This window comes from Arachis stenosperma, chromosome 6 (genome assembly GCF_014773155.1).
Source record: "Arachis stenosperma cultivar V10309 chromosome 6, arast.V10309.gnm1.PFL2, whole genome shotgun sequence".
Classification (NCBI taxonomy): Eukaryota; Viridiplantae; Streptophyta; class Magnoliopsida; order Fabales; family Fabaceae; genus Arachis; species Arachis stenosperma.
The window spans coordinates 192,049-213,830 of NC_080382.1; the positions used below are offsets into that span (position 1 = coordinate 192,049).

The following is a 21,782-nucleotide window of genomic DNA, read 5'->3' on the forward strand; positions in this document are numbered from 1 at the left end:
CTAGTATGCCACGTATTACTAACTGACCCATCACCATATCATTACATATGGCAAAATCATATGTAACACGTATCACCAATGGTCGATGTCATCAAGCCAAATCTGCACACCGTTGATGGAAATCAAGTCAAGGACTAATATGGTGCATTTTTAACAATGTAAAGGATGCAATTGGTGCAATCTGAATCTCAAAGACAATTTTAGTGTACAACGCTAATCTCAAGTAGGGGTGGTAATGGGTAGGGTAAGGTAGAGTTTAGACCCAACTCTAACTCTATATGTGGGTTTATAACATGCCAACCCTAACTGTACCCGCCTTCAACCCGCGGGTCATAAAAAATGCATTATTCAATAATCTAGTGAGATCTTCTAGTTGTAATTTGGTATTTATATGTCATTGAACAGATTTGGCTTTTATATAAACAAAAGTGTTAGATTTCAAATTGAAGATCTTACCTTAGTGATTGAAAACTTTTTATATAAATGAAGGTTCTTGGTTCGACACTATATATGTATATATAGGGTGTGAGTTAGCCGAGTAGGGTTGAACCTCAACCCGCACCTTATCCGATCCAGTTCAATCTTACCCGATTAACCCAAGTTCAATCTTATCCGACTAATTTGCAGATCACTTTGAGTCTTTAGTCTTAAACATATACTATGATCTCTACATTTTTGAGGGTATACTATATATAGGGTGTGAGATGGTCGGGTAGGGTTGAACCTCAACCCGCACCCTATCCGATCCGGTTCAACCCTACCCGACTAACCCAAGTTCAACTTTATCTGACTAATCTGCAGATCACTTTGAGTCTTTAGTCTTAAACATATACTATGATCTCTACATTTTTAAGAGTATATATTACACCATTTAAACCTCAACATATTAAATTTGGGAGCTTTTTTAGAGTGTTAAAAAGATATTTTGCTAAGTCACTTGTTAATAGTTTAAAAAATAAAATTATGACTTTTTTAACTATTCAACCTTGGCGGAAAAAAAAAAAAAGAAAGCTAAAAGTAAAAAAAAAAAAAAAGGCTAATTTTGCCCACTCAGTTCTGCCCTCTAAGGCTTGCCCCACTAAAGTAAAACGTCTCAAAATGTTAGTTCGTTCGCTTTTTATGATATATTTATGAGAAAATTAGCCTACTTAATACTTTAATTTTTAAAAATTAAAAAAATAATTAACCTAAACAAAAAGATTTTAATTGTTATTCAAACACAAATTTTGACTAAAGAAAAAAAATATAAATAAAAAAATAGTTAAATTATAATTTTTTTTTCAATCTTATAAATTTTTAGTGTCAATAGAATTTTTCATTATAATATCTGTTTTTAATTATTGCAAAGAATAAAACAATAATAATCTTAACTTAATTTTTAAATAATCAATTTTGAATAATAATAATAGTATTTACAATAGATTATAATACAAAAAATAGAAATGAAATTTTGTGATAAAAAATAAAAGAACTATTTTTATTTTAAGAAACAAGTTAAGTCACATAACTTAAATACATATATGAGAATGTAAAATAAAATAAAACACAGAAAAATAAAACAAATAAAGTTAATAAAAATATCAAAGAAAAAAAAAAGAGAAAGATGTGTATTTGGAAGTTATAATTTTTTTTTATTGTTCATGATATCTCCTAATTCGACAAATGAAGAACTAATTTGTTGCGGATCTGAATTTTATTTAAGGATCTGTCGCTGGCCAATGGATTATCGAACTCTCAATACTTACTTAAACGGACAAGTGAACTAACTACCCGACCAACCCAAATTTGTATATTTAAAAGTTATAATTTTTTTATATATATTCTTGTAGTACAATAATCTCGAGTAAAGTATCGTTTTTGTCCCCAACGTTTGGAGTAAGTCCCAAAATTGTCCCTAACATTTAAATCGTCCTATTTAAGTCCCTAACGTTTCAAAATTGGCTTAATGTTATCCTGTCGTTAGGGATCTGTTAACAGAATTGACGGCGGGACAAAATTGAGACGATTTTGAAATGTTAGGAACTTAAATAGGACGAAAACGTTGGAAACAAAAACGATACATAGAAATAAATTTTAATTTTATCCTTCAATAATATCAATTGTTACGGTACATAGTTATTCAATTATTTTTTATCACATCAAAGTAAATTATACTTAATCACATTACTTTCATTCTAAATAATTTTTTTTTATAATTTTACTCTTAAAGATTTTTACTCATAATAAAATATTTGTAGAATGACTAGTACATAAACTTGCAGAAAATAATGATACATATACAATAAAATATACATTGTACCTTTTATCTCTAATATATCGAAATTTTTTAATGTTTGATTTAGTTAAACTTTATTTTTAACTTTATTCTTCAATAATATCAAATTTTTATAGTAGATAATAATTTAATTATTTTTAAATTTTATTCTTAATCACATTATTTTTTTCTAAGTGAATTTATTTTTTATTAAGAGCAAAATTAAAAAATAAATTTAATTATTTATCGTAAAAAAAATTAAAATTATTGAAAAAAATTAAAATTTATTAAAAAGTGAAAAAAACTTTTCTTCAATAATTTTAATAGTTTTAATTTTTAATAAATTTTAATCTTTTCTTCAATAATTTTAATTTTTTTTATGACAAATAATTACTTAATTTATTTTTTTATTTTGTTCTTAATAAAAAATAAATTCACTTAAAAAAATATTATTAAAAATAAAATTAAAAAATAATTAAATAATTATCTACCGTAAAAATTTGATATTATTATATTAAAGAATAAAATTAAAAATGAAGCTTAACTAAATTAAATATTAAAGAGTTTCGATATATTAGAGACAAAATGTACTATTTATACTTTATTGTATATGTATCATTTTTTTTCTGTTTCGTAAATATATGTATTAGTCATTCTCCAAACATTTTATGATGACTAAAAATTTTTAAAAGTAAAATTATAAAAAAAATAAATTTATTTAGAATGAAAGTAATGTGATTAAGTGTAATTTACTTAGATATGATTAAAAAATAATTGAATAACTATTACCATAAAAATTGATGTTATTAAAGGATAAAATTAAAATTTATTTCTATGTCTCATTTTTATCCCCAACTTCGTCCTATTTAAGTCATTAACATTTTAAAATCATTTTAATTTTGTGTGTCAATTCTGTTAATAGATCGCTAACGACAGGATAACATGAAACCAATTCTAAAACGTTACGGATTTAAATAAGGCAATTTAAATATTAAGAATAATTTTAAAATTTATAACATTAGAGACAACAACCATATTTTATCCTTTTTTTTTTTTTTTTGAACTGAAAAAAGTCTAGGCCGACGGACTTGCCCGTCCAGTCTGTCGAAATTCGCAAGTTTGACTCTACGGTTTTGGTAGATTTTTTATTTGGTACGTTCTAAATCTTAGCCTAGCCAATTATTTATTATCATTATTATTGTTTTTTTTTTTTGCGGATTTGACAGGTTGGCTGGACAGGTTCGGCACGTTTTCACAACTCAAACAAACGGTGGAATTTTGAATTGGGAGGTACCATGCCCGCGCCTCGGGCCCACATTATTGGAAACACTTAAGAGTATGCGAGCCCAAATTGAACGGGCTTCTAACAGCTTAAGTAGGGCATAGGAACATTCTAGAAGGAACCCAAACCCTAGCTATATATAATACAACTTAAACCACACACTTTCCCTCTTCCTCTTTGCATCTAAACTTGGAACACAGTGTTTGTGCTGTGTCCTCACATTCTTAGATCTCTTTCTCCATTTTCTCGCCGACGCAAAAAGCAGCAGTTAGGATCCAATGGCCGGAAAAGGAGAGGGACCAGCCATCGGAATCGATCTCGGAACCACGTACTCGTGCGTCGGAGTTTGGCAGCATGACCGTGTTGAGATCATCGCCAACGACCAAGGAAACAGAACGACGCCGTCCTACGTCGCATTCACCGACACCGAGCGTCTCATAGGCGATGCCGCCAAGAACCAGGTCGCCATGAACCCTATCAACACTGTCTTCGGTGAGATCTACTTTTCCATGCACAAATTCTCTTAGAACCTTATTGTCGTTCTCTCTGCTATCTCACTAAGCTAAATGAGTTAGTTTTATTTGATGTATGCGATCTTATGTTGTGTTGAACCGTGTAGATAGTTAATCTAAGAGCATTTATTGAAAGTTTCATTTGTTGACTTTGTTTGGAGTATTTAATATTCATAAACGGATTAATGGTTCTAGATCTAGTATAGTAGAAATCTTATCTCGTTTTTCATGATGCATCAATATAATCTTAAATTACGAAATTTTGAATATCATCCGTCGATGTAAATCACTGTTGGATCTGGTCTGACGTTACTTCGTACTTCAAGTTCCAAGATTTGACTCTCGATAGGTTGAAGGTTTGTATGTGTATTAGTTATTGTACAGTATTAATATGGGTCTTACTCGGATGAAAGTTGTGTATATTTTAGTTAGTTTATGGTTCAATATATTGATTGTTTATAAATTGTCTTCTCTCTCAGATGCCAAGAGGCTGATTGGTCGCAGATTTAGCGATCCCTCTGTGCAGAGTGATATTAAGTTGTGGCCATTTAAGGTTATTTCTGGACCTGCTGAGAAGCCCATGATTGTGGTTAACTACAAGGGTGAAGAGAAGCAATTTGCCGCAGAAGAGATCTCTTCTATGGTACTCATGAAGATGCGTGAGATTGCGGAGGCCTATCTTGGCTCTTCAGTGAAGAACGCTGTTGTTACTGTCCCTGCTTACTTCAATGATTCTCAGCGTCAGGCAACCAAGGATGCTGGTGTTATTGCTGGTCTTAATGTCATGAGAATTATCAATGAGCCTACTGCTGCTGCCATTGCATATGGTCTTGACAAGAAGGCAACAAGCGTTGGTGAGAAGAATGTCTTGATTTTTGATCTTGGTGGAGGTACTTTTGATGTATCCTTGCTTACTATTGAGGAAGGTATCTTTGAGGTGAAGGCTACAGCTGGAGACACCCATCTTGGGGGCGAAGATTTTGATAACAGAATGGTGAACCACTTTGTTCAGGAGTTTAAGAGAAAGAACAAGAAGGACATAAGTGGCAATCCTAGAGCTCTTAGGAGGTTGAGGACAGCTTGTGAAAGGGCAAAGAGGACACTTTCGTCTACTGCCCAGACCACCATTGAAATTGATTCGCTGTATGAGGGAATTGATTTCTATTCTCCAATTACTCGTGCAAGGTTTGAGGAGCTCAATATGGATCTTTTCAGGAAGTGTATGGAGCCAGTTGAGAAATGTTTGAGAGATGCTAAAATGGACAAAAGAAGTGTCCATGATGTCGTCCTTGTTGGCGGTTCAACTAGAATTCCCAAGGTTCAACAACTTTTGCAAGATTTCTTCAATGGAAAGGAATTGTGCAAGAGCATTAATCCTGATGAGGCTGTTGCCTATGGTGCTGCAGTTCAGGCTGCCATCTTGAGTGGTGAGGGCAATGAAAAGGTTCAGGACCTACTGCTTCTTGATGTCACCCCTCTGTCACTTGGTTTGGAGACTGCTGGTGGTGTGATGACCGTCCTGATCCCAAGGAACACTACAATTCCAACAAAGAAGGAACAAGTTTTCTCAACATATTCGGACAACCAGCCTGGTGTGTTGATCCAGGTCTTCGAGGGTGAGAGAACAAGGACAAGGGATAACAATTTGTTGGGCAAATTTGAACTTTCAGGCATTCCTCCTGCTCCCAGGGGTGTTCCACAGATCACTGTGTGTTTTGACATTGATGCCAATGGTATCTTGAATGTGTCTGCGGAAGACAAAACTACTGGCCAGAAAAATAAGATCACCATCACCAATGACAAGGGAAGACTTTCAAAGGAAGATATAGAGAAGATGGTTCAAGAGGCTGAGAAGTACAAGTCTGAGGATGAAGAGCATAAAAAGAAGGTTGAAGCCAAGAATGCTTTGGAAAACTATGCATACAACATGAGGAACACTGTGAAGGATGACAAGATTGGAGGAAAACTTGACCCAGCTGACAAGAAGAAGATTGAGGATGCCATTGAGCAATCTATTCAGTGGCTAGACAGCAACCAGCTTGCCGAAGCAGATGAGTTTGAGGATAAGATGAAGGAACTGGAAAGCATCTGCAATCCAATCATTGCCAAGATGTACCAAGGTGGTGCTGGTCCTGATGTTGGTGGAGCTGGTGCAGCCGATGATGACTATGCTCCCTCTGGTGGAAGTGGTGCTGGCCCTAAGATTGAGGAAGTCGACTAAATTTAGTTGTTTTCCCAAATTATTATCTTTGATGTGTTTTGTTGCACCTATGTTACTTGGTTTTTAGGGTTTTTAGTCTCGAAGACAACTATTTTAAGTAATCTATTTGGTTTGTGTTCTTAAATTTCAGTTGACACGGGTTACTGAAATATTTATACATTTTGCCCCCTTTCGAATTATTTTTCCGATGTCCTGGGATGTGTCGCCCTTTGGTTCATTATTGTTTAGGCGCATAAAAGCATTTAACTTATCCGAAGTGAATAGACTAATTGCTTTTTACCCTATTCATCATGGCAATGTTGCCTCTAGGTCTATGTATATGATACAGTAGGATCACTATAAGTTGATTCCTGAAAATATATTCCAGCAGTATGTTTAACACCTTTGATCATTACTACAGTTGAGATGAACTGGTTTTAGTTCATTATTAGCCTTTTTCTCAATTCACTTTAGTACTATATTTAAGAAATAGAAATCTTTGATAATCAAAGAAAATTAACCAAAAATAGTTATAATTTATTTTATTTAGTATTTATTAATTGTTGTTTCTTTTGTTTTCTTAGCATTAAGGAAAAGAAATAAGAAATATGTATAGAGGAGTATTAGGGGGTCAATAGATTTTGTGATTTGTAGCAATTAATTAGTAATCAATAGTATTTTTAATAGTGTGAGATTACATCTAATAGTGGAGTATTACTCATTTTGGTTAAGTGCTGGCTAAATTATAATAAAAATGTTAGTCCCTTAGACTTTCTCTTATATTCTTTTCTCTTGGTATTGGACATGATTAATAATTGATAATGATGATCGTAGAGCAAATATTTCATTAAAAACTTATTTAGAGAAAGTAGGTAAGATATGTTGGGGTGTACGCGGATCGGATCGGATATTAGGGGTGGCAAAACGGCTTGAATCCGTCAGGCCAACCCGCTAAAAATGTCGGGTCGGGCTAGGATTTGGAGCCCGCCAAATTAAAAAATCCGTCGAACCCGCACCGCCAAACTAGCGGATTTTGGCAGGGCGGGCGGATCGGTACGTCGGGTTGAAGATTTTTTTTATTATTATTTTTATTAAATAAAAGAGTGATTACTATTATAAAGTTAATAATTATAGAATTTTCAAACACTTTTTTTGTTTTTGTTTTTATTCTTCTTTTAGTTATTAATTTTATTTATTTTATTTTACAAGTTCGTATATTTGTTTGAATTATGTGACTTGTTTTTTAAAATAAAGATAGTTCTATTGACAAATATTATTTTGAACAATTTTATTGAAGTTAAAAATTAAAAAAAATTATATTATAATTTGACTATTTTTTATTTGTATTTGATTTTTTTAATTATTATTTTTTAGTTAATTTTGATGAATTTTATTTTTTTAAAAAAAAAAAGTCGAGCGAGCTAGTCCGTCGACCCGCCAATCTGCCATCAAGCGAGGCGGGCTAACATTTTGAACCCATTTTAGTTAGTGAGCGGGCCTAGGCGAGGCGGGGCGGGTTGGGGCGAACCGGCCTGCTTTGCCACCCCTATCAGATATATCCGCATAATTGAACCTTCTCTTTCTAATCATATTTTTATGTAAAAAATTCAATAAAAATATTTCTTTCACACTTTTAAACTTATTTATTCTTAAAATATTTTTAATCAAATTTTTCCTAAATAACAAAAATAAAATAATACAATATATGAATAATAATTACTAACTAAAACATACAAACAAGTAAATATAACACCAAACGTATATATTTATTTATTTATTAATTATTATTGTGCGGATCTGCGGATCCACGGATCGGATATGTGGATGTAGAGCAGATATCTGCAATTCCATCCGCAAAGGGTGCAGACCAAATTCTATCCAAAATTGGATCGTATCCATAATTTTTGGATCAAATGCGAATATTTACTGCGCGGATACGATCTGATCCATGAACACCCCTAAAAATGTGGTTAAACATGCGGTAAATAGAAATGTACATAAACACAAGTATATATTATTCTGTATAGAGTATATCCAATTTGAGGGGAAAAAACGTAAACTCCTTCCGCATAAGTCGTGTATTATGTTTAATGTTGTGCAATGTGCACTATTTGATTGCTATTTGACTACTACGTACACACGTACATGTAGAATCAGTGATAAAGTAATCAAAGAATCTTGTTACAGATTCAGAATGTCTATTGAACCTGTCCTCTATTTTCAACCAACACAAAACCATCGCAGATAAAAAAGCTGCGATAAACCTCAAACTAAACTAATAAAGTGAAAGTGCATTATAAGCCGGCAATACTGTTACAACTTACAAGTTGCGTTAAAACTGGCGAGGCCGTGCTTTCGCACAAGGACGAAACTAGAAAAAAGAATCTTGCAAAATACATCTTTTGGAAGGATAAAATAAAAAAAGAGAAAATAAAAACTGAAAGTGAAAAGAAAATCAGCCACAATGATTATCAGCACCGCATAACAAAAATCAAACACCGTTATCCCTCACTTCCTCTCTATCTCTCTCTCGCTGGACTCTACAACGCCAGATTCAGATTCTTCCACCAATCAATCCAATTTTCAGTTGCCTGCACCAACTTCATTTTAATATAATATATTATACTATATCCATGTAAATTATTTACGAACATTTTTGCATGCGTCTCGTAGCGGGAGCAGCTGAAGCCGGCAATTCGTCCCACTGTGAAACGTCAACATCCATTGCTGACGTTGACCACAATTTCTAGGGTTCTTTGTTCTTTTGTATAGCTATTATCTGTATCTGTAGCCCTATATAATTATCTATAACTATTCGAAGTGGATCGGGAACTTGAACCAATGGCGTCTGCAAGCGCAACTCCTTGCCGCGACGAAGAGGCGCCACTCGTCGCCGCCGATTCCTCGCCGGTTGAAGCAATCAAGACCAAGAGCCACACTAAGGATGTTCATATTTTGAGCTTGGCATTTCTCTTGATATTCCTTGCCTATGGAGCTGCTCAGAATCTTCAGAGTACTCTCAACACTGTAATTTAATTAACACTCTCTCTCTCTCACGTTGTTTAATTTAATTTGTTGAATTGGTTTAATTAATTTTTGGTAAATTCAGGAGGAGGACTTGGGGACTACGTCGCTTGGGATCCTGTATTTGTCTTTCACGTTTTTCTCGGTGGTTGCTTCATTGGTGGTGCGGGTTCTCAGCCCCAAAATTGCTTTGATTATTGGTTCAACTGGTTATTGGTTGTATGTTGCTGCAAACTTGAAGCCAAATTGGTAATTAGTAATTACTCACTACCTAATTGTTTTTTAGTGTTCATTATTGTTAACAACATACACGTGCCCTGTATTTGATGGATACAAGTATTCAGATGGAATTGAAATTCTGAGGCCATCTAGGTATTATCACGAGGAAAGAAAAAGATCCAAGTAAAAACAACTTTTTTGCGCGTGTTTATTTAGTATGAGAAGCAATTTCCTCGGCAGTTTAAAAGAGAATTTAGGAAAGGGACGACGGAAAAGTTTCCCAATTGTGTTTCTTTGCCTATTAAGTAAACATATAAGTACTCACTGCTCATCGGAGAAATAGGTGGCGGTTTTGTAGCTAAATTCAATGAATCTGTAGAAGGATTGTTGATTTCAAACTTCACAAGGATCACAATAGCAAAGCTGCAAGGGATAAAAAGGAATTGTTATCAGCATTCCATACTTGTAGTGGTGTGGGTGGAACAAGTCTTTTTTTGAGTTTGATTTTGGAGAGAGTACCATAAGAATGAAGTTAACAATGCACATGTACTGGTGCTATGTATGCCCCTAAATCAACAATTTGACTGAATTCCTGATGAATTATTACATCACCATGGCTGGTTGGACTAGTTTAATATTTTATCCATGAAAAGTAAATTGAACTCTCAACAACTTACAGATATGCTGTGATTAGTTGTATATAGGGATTCTTGAATGGTTTTGATATTCTTAACGGCTGACCATTTGTTGGTTGTACATGCCTACTCATAGTTCTGCTGATATGAGTGCATCATTTGTATGAACTTTGTGTCCTTGTATGCTGAAATTATACTAAATTATGATCCATACCTTCAACACTGATTGATTCTTCACCAGGTATACACTGGTTCCAGCCTCTTTGTACCTCGGGTTTTGTGCTTCAATAATATGGGTTGGACAGGTACACATAATTCGCCAAGGCTCTGCAGTTCCTTCAAATTGTGATTAGTCATCTAAATCTTTACAAATCCTAGTTTGACCTGACAGGGAACATATCTCACATCCACTGCACGCAGTCATGCTACAGATTACAACTTGCATGAAGGTGCAGTAATTGGTGATTTCAATGGGGAATTCTGGGCTGTGTATGCACTGCATCAGGTGAGCAAATTGTTCTAGACTCAAGTTTGATCACTTTCTTTTTTCTGTTTCTTTAAATAATAATATTTATACATTTTAGGATGCATATTTACTAAAAACTATTTTGCAGTTTATTGGAAATCTCATCACATTTGCTCTATTGAGTGATGGCCAGGTATGTGGCTGCTAGACTTTACATTTTTCAATTTTTCTTCTAGTTTTGTTTATTAACTATCGACTGCTGGTCTGTGGTTTGTTCAAGCTTACCCTTTCCTCATTAGTCACCATAAATGAGGACTACTGCTGACAGTATCTTTTCAGAAAAGAATTAACAACTAGCTTCGTGGTTGAAAGAACTGAAGGTCTATTGTTGAATCAAAATAACACTAGCAGTTCTATTATGGAAAGTGTTTAGCTTTTGTTGATGTTGTGTATTTAATATTATTTATTTATTTAAAATTTTTAAAGCTAAGCACTTGCAAAGTTTCAATGGCTTTGTAAGTATGGTGAGTTGATGACATTGACACTGTAATTTAGCATTTGCTGTATTTAATTTTTAATTTCCATATTTATGTTTAATGATAGGAAATATGTTATTTTGTATACTATACATACTACACAAAAAAACTATGTAAAAATGATCAGGGTTTTTGATGTACCCTTTTACAATAAATACTCATGTTTCATACTAGCTAGTTTCATGTTTTGAAATGCTCAGGGTTTGAATTTTCTTTATCGTTTTTTTCTTTCCTTGTCATTGCAGGAAGGAACTACCAATGGCACTACTGTATTGTTTGTTGTATTCCTTTGTGTTATGACCTTTGGTGCAGTACTAATGTTCTTCCTGACTAACCGGAGTGGTAACAGTAAGGAAGAATATGAACTTTCAGGTGCTGGTGTTTGTTCATCCATTAAATCCCTATCTAGATCACTTACCAGTGCATTGTCTGATGTAAGAATGTTGTTGACCATACCCCTCATTGCATATTCGGGTCTACAGCAAGCATTTGTGTGGTAATCTCATGTTTATTATAAGGCATTCACCCTCATGACCTTCTACTAATCGTTTTCTGATTTCTGGTGTCCTTTGACATGCACTCTGTCTTGGGTGTTAATCAACTACTCTTTCGCAGGGCTGAATTTACCAAGTATGTTGTGACCCCTGCAATTGGTGTTTCTGGTGTCGGCAGTGCAATGGCAGCATATGGGGCTTTTGATGGAATAGTAAGTATGAAAAGCAGGCTCTGGTTCCTTGCCTTTCCCATCAAAATATTTTACCCCATACTACATACAAATGAATTACTTTGAGATCATTAATATTTATTTCCTTATTTTTTAAAATCTTTCAGTGTTCTCTGGCTGCTGGTCGACTCACCACTGGTCTTGCTTCTATTACGTCCATAGTGTCAGTAGGAGCATTTGTTCAGGCACTTGTATATATCTTACTTCTTCTAGATGTCAGGTCTGCAATAAATACACTTTGCTTAATTTGTGAATATTGTTTTCTCCTCTGTAACTCTTTCTTCCTTTGCACACTCCTGATGCAGCATGTCTAGCGGATGGGTCAGTACCCTATACATACTCTTTTTGGCTGCATTATTGGGCATTGGTGATGGAGTTCTGATGACACAGCTCAATGCGTTGCTTGGAATGCTATTTAAACATGACACGGTATATCATATGCCACAGATAACATCATGATCCTTAAATTGGGTTGCAACTTGCAATATTCAGATCATATCCTATTGATTTGTTTACCTTGCCTTTCCATTTCTTTATGGAGGCTGTATGCTTGATAGTTTGTTTGGGGTAATATCACTATGAATTGCTTGTTCATGTGTCCAAGCTGATTACTCTATAAGTTTCATTTAAAACTTGTACATTCCCTGCTGTTTTCCTCTATTACATTCTCCTCACATCCCTGATATATTTTTTCTGCAATTTTACCAATAGTTACTTTAAGTTACCTCTTGTTTCAAGTTTGCTTTGCTTTCGCGTGTAGGAAGGGGCCTTTGCGCAGCTAAAGATATGGCAAAGCGCTACAATTTCTATAGTATTTTTTGCGGCACCACACATCTCATTCCAAGCAGTGCTCATGATATCGCTGGTGTTGCTATGCTCCTCATTCGGCAGTTTTCTGTGGCTAGCTCTCAAGGTGGCTAAGACACCCTCATCCACTCCCCGGGAGTGAATTCAACGCTGTACAACTGCAAGCATAATAGATCCAGTATAAACTATATGATCTCTATTTTTGCCTATATACCCTATCTATCCATTGAAACTACCTCTTTTATTTATGGTGACATTTCTTGCGGTTCAATGTGCTGTATAAAATTATAAATTGTGATAATTGTAATTTATAATTAAAAGCTCACGTACCACACACATACACAAATCTGGTGTTGGTTATTGGGTGCCTCAAATTAATATGTGAGCTTCAGTGATTTACTTGTTAGAGATAGAGGACACGCAATGTTGGGTAAGATGTGTGCAAAACTGAAGGTAGATTTCAATTTTGACCTTTTCTAGAGAGTATAGTGCGGAAGCAACCATATTTCTGGACAACCGGTACCTTGTTTCCACGCATACAATATTTTTATTTTAATTTTTAGATATGGTGGAGTGGCTTTCCAGTCTTTCTTGTTTTCGTCTAAAACAGAACTATACCGAACCCATGGACGCCTAGTGGCAAATTCTGAACCCCATAACTTGGTCAGAATGGCCATCATGCGACTCATTAAGTCAAAAAATCCACGTCAATCCTTATTGGTCCATCGGAACCAAAATCACCAACATCCTCAAAAAGTAGTTATGATTAGGTTGTTCTGCACCTAATTTCACTGCACCCCTATTTTGTTTATAAAGACTATTTCTACCAAAGACGGAGCCACCACAAGATGCCTCTCTGGCTCTCTAACTTCATCCGTTTGCACCTCACAACTCCATGGCCTATTCTAATCTATACTGCCACTTGGACAACCATGCTAACCTTTACGGTGGTGGTGGCCGCGCTCTCGCTGCAGGTGGCATTCGTCTCGGCCATAACCCCATCCTCTTCGTTCTCCCAGAAGTGCAACAATGTTGGATCTATTAGAATGCCCGTGGACTTCCCAGGAGACATCCTCTGTTTTCCTGCTCCTCTGTTGTTGAAATCTAAGGTTGATCTTATCGTGCCTCCGGTCTTTGCGGCGGTAATTGTAGCCGCCTCTGCCTTCATGGTCCGTGCTGTGGGCTTGTTTGATCGTGATCAAACTCCTTGAAGATATACCCTAACTTGTTTTTCCTTTTTAGATTCAGATGCCAGGGGATAGTTAAGATACCGAATTCATGCCAAACTCTTCAATTTCTTTTAACATTGACCTTTGTAAATCCACACAACGATATTGATACAATAGAGTTTCAGGGTTAAGTATAAGTGTTTAGCTATCATGCTGAACTGAAATTGATGCCTTCTATTGTTATTTTAATTTTTTTCCTTTCGGCATTTGGTTTGTCTTAGCACGTTTATCAGAAAATCCAATTCATAACTATTATGTCCACCCTTTAAATTACACACATAAATTCAAAGTCAACATAGAGAAAATGTCTGGGAAACATCGTATAAAACGAGAAATTATGATAACAACTAGTAATGGGTTTTGATGGATAGACTTGAGAACTTGACTAGGATTCTGTCCCAAACAAACAGCAAAAGGTTACTTAAGCTTTAGAAATTGAATTGATGAGTCTTTCACTGAAATCCCAGAGTTTCCTTCCAAGCTGTTCATTTGAGGCAAATTTGCTTGGTTTAACCTTATTGCAATCCACAAAGTACTTGCCAGTTTCACCTTTCACGCTTGGGTGCAGAGCAACATAGCATGTCGTGGCTGCTCCCTGTTACATTATAAACAACAAATTATAATTCATCACATTTATTGTTACATGTCTTCAGTCAGATCCAAAAAATTTTGATAATGAAAATAAAATATATATAAAATAATAATAATATTTTAGTTTAAGTATTTTATTAGTTCTTATACTTTACCAATTTTTTAGTTAAGTTCTTATAGTCTAAGAGTTTATAATTAAATCATTATATTAGGTAAAAAAAATTTATTAGATCCTTGTAACTCTCTTTTAGAAAACAAATACTAATCCTAAAATATTTTATTTTATAATTCATCCTACATTAAACAAAAAGATAAATGTTAAAACAAAAAAGTTAAAAAAAAAAATCTAATGGTATCTAATATAGGGACTCAACATAATTACAAACTTTTAAATACAAGGATCTAAATAAAAATTTGATAAAGTTATAAAAATTTATAGAGTAGTTAAACCTAATTTTTATAATTATATTTTACTATTATAAAATATAATTAGTTTTCAAATTATCTAACTAACAAATTAAAATATTAAAATAGTAATTTAAATAATAACATATTCTTTAGAATTTGATTATTCTAAGTTTCATATTTAAAATAAATTGAATAATTTTTTTGTCAATATAATCAATGTCTTTTTATAATATATTATCAAACAATTATTTAAAAATTCATCTCCCTTACAATTATGAAATTCACTCTTTATAATATTCATAATTTAAAAAATTCTTTTAATTGATGTAGTTGCTAACTTTAAAAAAAAAAATTATGGATAAACAATATTTTTTCAAGTCTCAACCAATTTCTAATAAATAACACTAATTTTATTTAAGTTTAAGAATTGATTACAAAAATACATATGTAAAATAAAATTTTCAAGTTGATTGTCAAATATTAAAAATTAAATAAAAATTATAATAAAATCAAATTAATTAATTTAATAAAAACAAATTATTATTATTATTATTATTATTATTATTATTATTATTATTATTATATACTACTCAAAAAAATTTTAAATTACAGTAAAAATACTTGTCCCCACACCCTAATACATAACTCTGTCCCTGCATATACTTAAATTTTTCAGGACATTGAGCTAGTTTACTTTCCTCGGCAATTGGATTGTCCAATACGAAGAAAAGTGAAGTGGCTTGGTATTTCTTTTGATTTTTGTGTCCTTGGAAAAGTAGCACTGTGCACGTGTTATGTAATACTAGGGGAAGGAAGTGAAATAAAATACCTGTGGAACGTTCTTCCATATGTAAAAGGTGAAGATCTTTAGGAAATCTACATGAAATGAAATAAATCATATTATGGTCTTAGAGATGAAATAAATAGTACAAAAAATGAGAACTAGTTTGTTTTTATGTGGTTTAAGGAGAAAGAATTAACGGACGCATTAGGTAAGAAGAGTGTCTCATAAGAGGAGTCATTATGATTCCTGGGTGGACCGAGTTAACAGTGATGTTCACACCCTCTTCCTGTAGAAACCAAAAATGCCAATCAAGTCAAAACTCAATACCAAAAAAAAAGACAAAACTCATAACTAGGATTGTTGAATTGCTTTCATCGTTTAGCTACTTATATATAAAAATAAATCTTCTCAAATTTTCTCTCAGTTAATTTTGTAAGATGTGATCTCTTATAGTACACATGTCAAATAAAAATACGTTTATTAGCTTAAAATGGTTTTTTTAAAATAAAAAATATATATTTACTATTTTATACAAAAATATAATTATTTATCATTTTACATATTATTTCTTATTTTCGAAAGCAGTATAAGAGAAATTGAAAATGTGAATTTCCTACTTTAATTTTATAGTCACTGCTAACGATATTAAAAAAAAACGATAAGCTATTCTACGCAATTTTTATTATTTTCAATCGCTCTTTGACCTAAGTTAATAATTTATTTACTCTCCATTAACTTTTTTGCATAAATATTAATAAAAATATTTTTTATTTAAATTCAAATAAAATATAAAAAAATAAAAATATATATAAATAAAAAATTAAATTTTGCGTTTTAATTTAAATTTTGCAAAATATATATTTTTACAAATTATAAATTTAAAACAGAAAGATTAACGATTTTTTAAAATTTATTAAAAAATATCTTTTAATTCATTTGTATTTATAAAATTATTTCTAAGATTTTTAATGTAAAAAAAATTAATATAAAGTATAACCATAAAAAATAATATAGAAGTTAAAACATAAAGTCTTCCAGAATTAGAAGTAGTGATAAAATTAATAAATTATGTCAAACGGTTTATCAGAAATTTTGGGCCTAACTTGCGATTGATCTGTCTAATAAAAAAAATATCAACAAGAGGCTTATAATATAGCCTTTTCATCTTTAAAAATTAGACTTAGACTTACTGAAAAGCCTGCAAGAACTGTCAGATTGGCTTGAATTCTATTTAATATTATTATACATATATGTTATTTTCTAAAAGTGTAATAACTAATAAGTGAGATTTGAACTCTAACCCTTTAATTTAAAAACCTTATTATTTACTACTAATATACCAAATATTTTTAATAAATATATGAAAAAAATTGTCTGTATTTTATTAGATTTTAGTCTCATTTAAAATTTTAGTCCAATTTAATCTTTGAGTAAAGTATTATTTTGTTATTAATGTTTGGGATAAGTTCTAAAATTGTCTCTAACATTTAAATTATCTTATTTAAATTTCTAACATTTCAAAATTATTTTAATGTTAATCCATCGTTAGTAATTCAATTAACAGAATTAACGGCAGAACAATAATATTGAGATAATTTAAAATTTGAGAACTTAAATAAGACGAAAATATTGGGAATAATAATTTTTTGGCTATTTTTAATATTTTTTAATTATAAAATATTTAAAATATTTTTATTTTAATAAATAATAATATATTATTTTTAAACTCATTTCAAGAATATATGTTAAGAATAAGGTTAGATACTAATATATAATGTTAAGAATTTTTTATTTTTTGTTAAAATACAGTTAAACATAAAAGACATACGTATTAAACGAGTGTCATTTTCAAAATGTGTTCAACATACAAACACGATAATTTATCAAAATATATGTGATTCATAGAACATAATTTATATTTATATTCTTATTTATTTTAATTTTTTTATATTTTATTTAAATTCATGCAAGGAGTATTTCTTTATTAAAAAGGTCAATAAGTTATATAGTAAAAATTGCGTAAAGTAGCTGATATTTTTTTTTTTCTAATTTTACTGACGAAAAATCTTTTTTTTTTCAATTTTATTGACAATGACTATGAAATTAAAGTAGAAAATACATTTTTTCAATTTTTCTTACATTAGCTGCAAAAATGAAAAACAATATGTAAAATCAAGATAAAGATCTTTCCATTGTGGTGATTATCTCTGTGGTTCAATTCACCTTTTTAGGTTAGATCGCAAATAAAAAAAAAAATATTTTTTTGGGGCTATTGTTGCACACCTTTTTAAATATTATGTGAATGAGGGATGAAATAAATCAAAATATATTTCTTTATCTATTTTAAAATCTTAAAAGTGATCGTCGATGTTCATAACTTCATATCACACGTGTCATATTTTTATTTATAAAAACAACATTTGCATTACCTTTCAAAATTTTTATTTTATGATATAAAAGACAATTTTTTTAAGTTCTTTTTACTTGTGATTAGTATTTTTAATAAAAGAAACACGTGTACAAAAATTATAAACAATGTGCATATAACATTTCTTTTCTTCAGGGTTATCAATTGAAACATTTTTTTTTACAGAAACCATATAAACTTTAAGTTATTAATATATTTATTATATATTTAAGAAAATAAAAAATAAAACTATAAATCTTATATATATATATATATATATATATATATATATAATGGAGATATTAGAAAGACGGGCATTTAACTTTTTTTTATAAAATTTTTTTTATATATAATTTATAAAAAGTTATTTTTAAAATTTGAACCTAAAATTTTTAATTAAATTATAAATCAATTATTATTTTAACTATTTTAATTTTTATTATTTTTATAATGGTTAAATTAGTGAAAGATGGGTATTTTTAAATTTGTTATTGAAAATTTTTATCAATTAAATTAGTCCTTTAAAAATAATAAATTAATTATTTTTGTCTTTCTATCACCCAATAAATAATTTTCATCGATGACTGACGATATATAATGTTAATCGATAGCAAGCATGATATTTAACATGTTTAATTAGACGTTAAATAAATATGTTAATAAAAATCTATGAATTTAGTCTATTTTTTTCAATTATATAAATCATAATTCTAATATAACCTAACCACATTAAATTGATAAATTTTTATAAATATATTTATTCAACATCTAATTAGATATATTAGGTGTTATGTATGATGTAAGTTAACGTTTCATATCATTAATAGTTGGCAAAACCTATTAATTTAACGAAAAATAAAAATAATTAATTTATAATTTTTAAAAAACTAATTTAATTGATAAAATTTGTCAAAGAATAAATTTAAAAATCAAAATTTTTTTAGAGACTAATTTAACTATTAATCACGCAAGTATTTATGGATTGAGCAATGCTAGGGGCCAACAACTTTGATATTTTGTAATCATCAATTAGCTATCAATAATATTTTTAATAGTGTGAGATTATATCAAATGATAAGAAATCATTCATTTTTTTTTATGATTAAGTGCTGATGAAAAAACACAAAAGTTGACTTTTTCTTATAGATATATATGTTAATATATAAAGGTGAAGAATTAGTGGACTAGTGACCTGTAGGCGACGAGAAAGCTCATTTGAGTGCAGTATGTTGCATAACTTGGACTGGCCGTACGCCTTCTTGTTATCATAACTGAAATGTTGTAACCGTTTGTTTTGTAAATGATCTTGCGAATCATATCATATCAAATTCCTTAAGTTACATGCATACCCTTTTCGTTCATTCAGCTTTTGAAATCTAATCCCCTTTCTGTAAGTGTAGTTGTGGGCAATTGATGACAAATTTATTATCCTCCCTTCAATTCCTGTGGCTTCCGCAGTTTGTTTCATTTTCTCGAGGAGCAGGTTTGTCAACAAGAAATGTCCTGAAAGAAGGAAAAAACAAAAATCATAGTGGAGTCTATTATTATAATACTACAATTAATACTGAAAATAACGACATACGTTTAGGAGAAAACTTGTTGCTGAGTGAGTTAACTTGCTTAGTACAGATAATAATAAATATTGATTTAATTTTTAATTACTTTGCAGCGAGTCTTATCCAAAACACCAGACTACTTATTAATGAGATCTATACTATTAGCTAGATGAGTTAAAATAAGATGACATCACAGATAATTTAAGTAAAATTAGATTATTTATATTTTTTTATAAAATGTATAGCGTTTTAGTAATTGAATTATAAATTTATATATGATAAAAAAATTATATCAAATTTTATCTAAAATGAATATCAATAATAAATATATAGCTTTTGATATTTTGAACTGAATATATTAATTAACAAAATTATTTACATGGTAAATTATTACCAAGATGGTTAGTATGAAACTGTGTTTCAACCCCATTCTCTGACAGCTTGAAAGGGCAGAACATGACTCCAGCATTGTTTCTGTAATGAATGAATGGATAAGGGTGTTGGATATTCTCATAATAACATATTTAAGAGACTAAAAAAGAAAAGAGAAAGAGAAAGAGAAAGGGAAGTGGAACATTAAGATATTGAGAGGAAGATGAAGAGCAAGGAAGTTGTGGACAAAAGAAGCAACAGATGTGAGAGAGCACAAATCGAGCTTCAGAATGTCAACACGGGCGGACGGCTTCTGCTCAACAATCTCTTCCTTCGCCTTCTTCGCACTAACTGTATTCCGTACACCAATGATGACGTGTACATTCCTCAGAGCCAGCACTCTCGCTGTCTCCAATCCAATGCCACTTGCTCCTCCTGCATTATAAGTTTATAACACCACACATCAGAATCACATTCTTTCTATTCCTTCTCAAAGTTCCATTTATATATATACAGTAACTCTAGAAAGAAAAACTGAAATTTCATAAATAATAAAACAGTGTTGCCACCATAACTAGAAGGAAAAGGATGTAGAAAATAAAAAAAAATATATAAAAAAATGACAAAAAAAATTAAAAATTAAAGAAAAATACAGAAAAGGTAGTAAATATTTAAAAATAAAATAAAAAAGAGATTAAACTACAAATCATCGTCACATATTTTGATATTTATTAACACTATAATAAATTAACATTATAATGGATTAAAACTATAAATTAATATCACAGGTCAATACTACAATTTTTTTTATAAATATATAGAATAATTAGATATTTCAAGTTGGTGGATCGCTTTCCGTAATACTGAACCAGATATCCAGGCCAAATGAAAATGAATCTAATTGGGTTTTACCCGAATATAGCAGTGAGGTTGGAGGCAAAATCTAAAATGCACATATTAACGGATTAATATCATACTAAGGGTTTAATTTTGTAAGTAAGAATATGAAGATAGAGAAGTTGATATAACATAAAATTATTATATAATATTAATATGGAAGAACATGAATACCACAACCATTTTAATTAATAACTGACCAGTGATAATAGCAGTGAGGTTGGAGGCATCAATTCCATGAGTAACCTCCTCTGCAGTTGAAGCTGATCCAAAGCCACTTGGACCAGCCCTCCCTGTAAGCAACGATATAACTCCCACCATTCTCAAACCTTTATGGTTGATGAGTGATCCAAAGCAATCTCCTACTATATATATATATATATATATATATATAGAGAGAGAGAGAGAGAGAGAGAGAGAGAGAGAGAGAGAGAGAGAGAGAGAGAGAGAGAGAGAGAGAGAGAGAGAGAGAGAGAGAGAGAGAGAGAGAGAGGAAACTAATTTAATTTATAATATACCAACCAAAGTAGAAAGCAAGATTGGACCAATTTACAAGTGGAGAAGGTATGGTCTATACATGGAAGCAATAGTACAGTAGTAAAGTTAGTATAATATATGATGCCTATGGTTTCCTTCTTATTAAGGGAGAGGTTCTTAGGTTGTAGGTTGACAGCTTTATTTTGATTGTGATGTGAATTTTTCCCTTATTTGGACTCTCGGAATTGAAGTTGTGCACTTATCAATTTCATATTAATTGTTGCTCCTTTATGGTAGTTTGATGGGCCCTTTTTTTTATATAAATAAAATAAATGTTTTATTATTAATATGTGTAATTTATAGATTATTTATAATATTTTTTAAATAAAATAATAAAAAAAC

At 31.1% G+C, this 21,782-nt stretch overlaps 4 protein-coding genes across 4 annotated transcripts; 2 read left to right on the forward strand and 2 right to left on the reverse strand.

The window, feature by feature from the left end:
* Positions 1–3,686: 3,686 nt before the first annotated feature.
* Positions 3,687–6,448, forward strand: LOC130935450 (heat shock 70 kDa protein 4-like). The gene is made up of 2 exons (XM_057865204.1): positions 3,687–4,028; positions 4,528–6,448. The coding sequence occupies exons 1-2, from the start codon at positions 3,815–3,817 to the stop codon at positions 6,267–6,269; spliced, it is 1,956 nt and encodes a 651-aa protein (XP_057721187.1). The 5' UTR covers positions 3,687–3,814; the 3' UTR covers positions 6,270–6,448.
* Positions 6,449–8,676: 2,228 nt separating this feature from the next.
* On the forward strand, positions 8,677–12,930 carry LOC130935732 (UNC93-like protein 3). Its single transcript, XM_057865611.1, has 10 exons — positions 8,677–9,275; positions 9,358–9,521; positions 10,368–10,431; positions 10,518–10,631; positions 10,741–10,785; positions 11,374–11,624; positions 11,744–11,834; positions 11,960–12,072; positions 12,158–12,281; positions 12,613–12,930. Exons 1-10 carry the CDS (start codon positions 9,090–9,092, stop codon positions 12,799–12,801), a joined length of 1,341 nt encoding a protein of 446 aa, XP_057721594.1. The 5' UTR covers positions 8,677–9,089; the 3' UTR covers positions 12,802–12,930.
* Positions 12,931–14,188: 1,258 nt separating this feature from the next.
* LOC130936302 (short-chain dehydrogenase TIC 32 B, chloroplastic-like) lies at positions 14,189–20,416 on the reverse strand. Its single transcript, XM_057866349.1, has 7 exons — positions 20,210–20,416; positions 20,029–20,108; positions 19,428–19,581; positions 19,271–19,349; positions 15,873–15,957; positions 15,717–15,763; positions 14,189–14,483 (listed from the first exon to the last, which is right to left on the reverse strand). Exons 2-7 carry the CDS (start codon positions 20,090–20,092, stop codon positions 14,310–14,312), a joined length of 603 nt encoding a protein of 200 aa, XP_057722332.1. The 5' UTR covers positions 20,093–20,108; positions 20,210–20,416; the 3' UTR covers positions 14,189–14,309.
* LOC130936431 (short-chain dehydrogenase TIC 32 B, chloroplastic-like) lies at positions 20,167–21,224 on the reverse strand. The gene is made up of 2 exons (XM_057866498.1): positions 21,104–21,224; positions 20,167–20,441 (listed from the first exon to the last, which is right to left on the reverse strand). Exons 1-2 carry the CDS (start codon positions 21,222–21,224, stop codon positions 20,167–20,169), a joined length of 396 nt encoding a protein of 131 aa, XP_057722481.1.
* Positions 21,225–21,782: the final 558 nt, after the last annotated feature.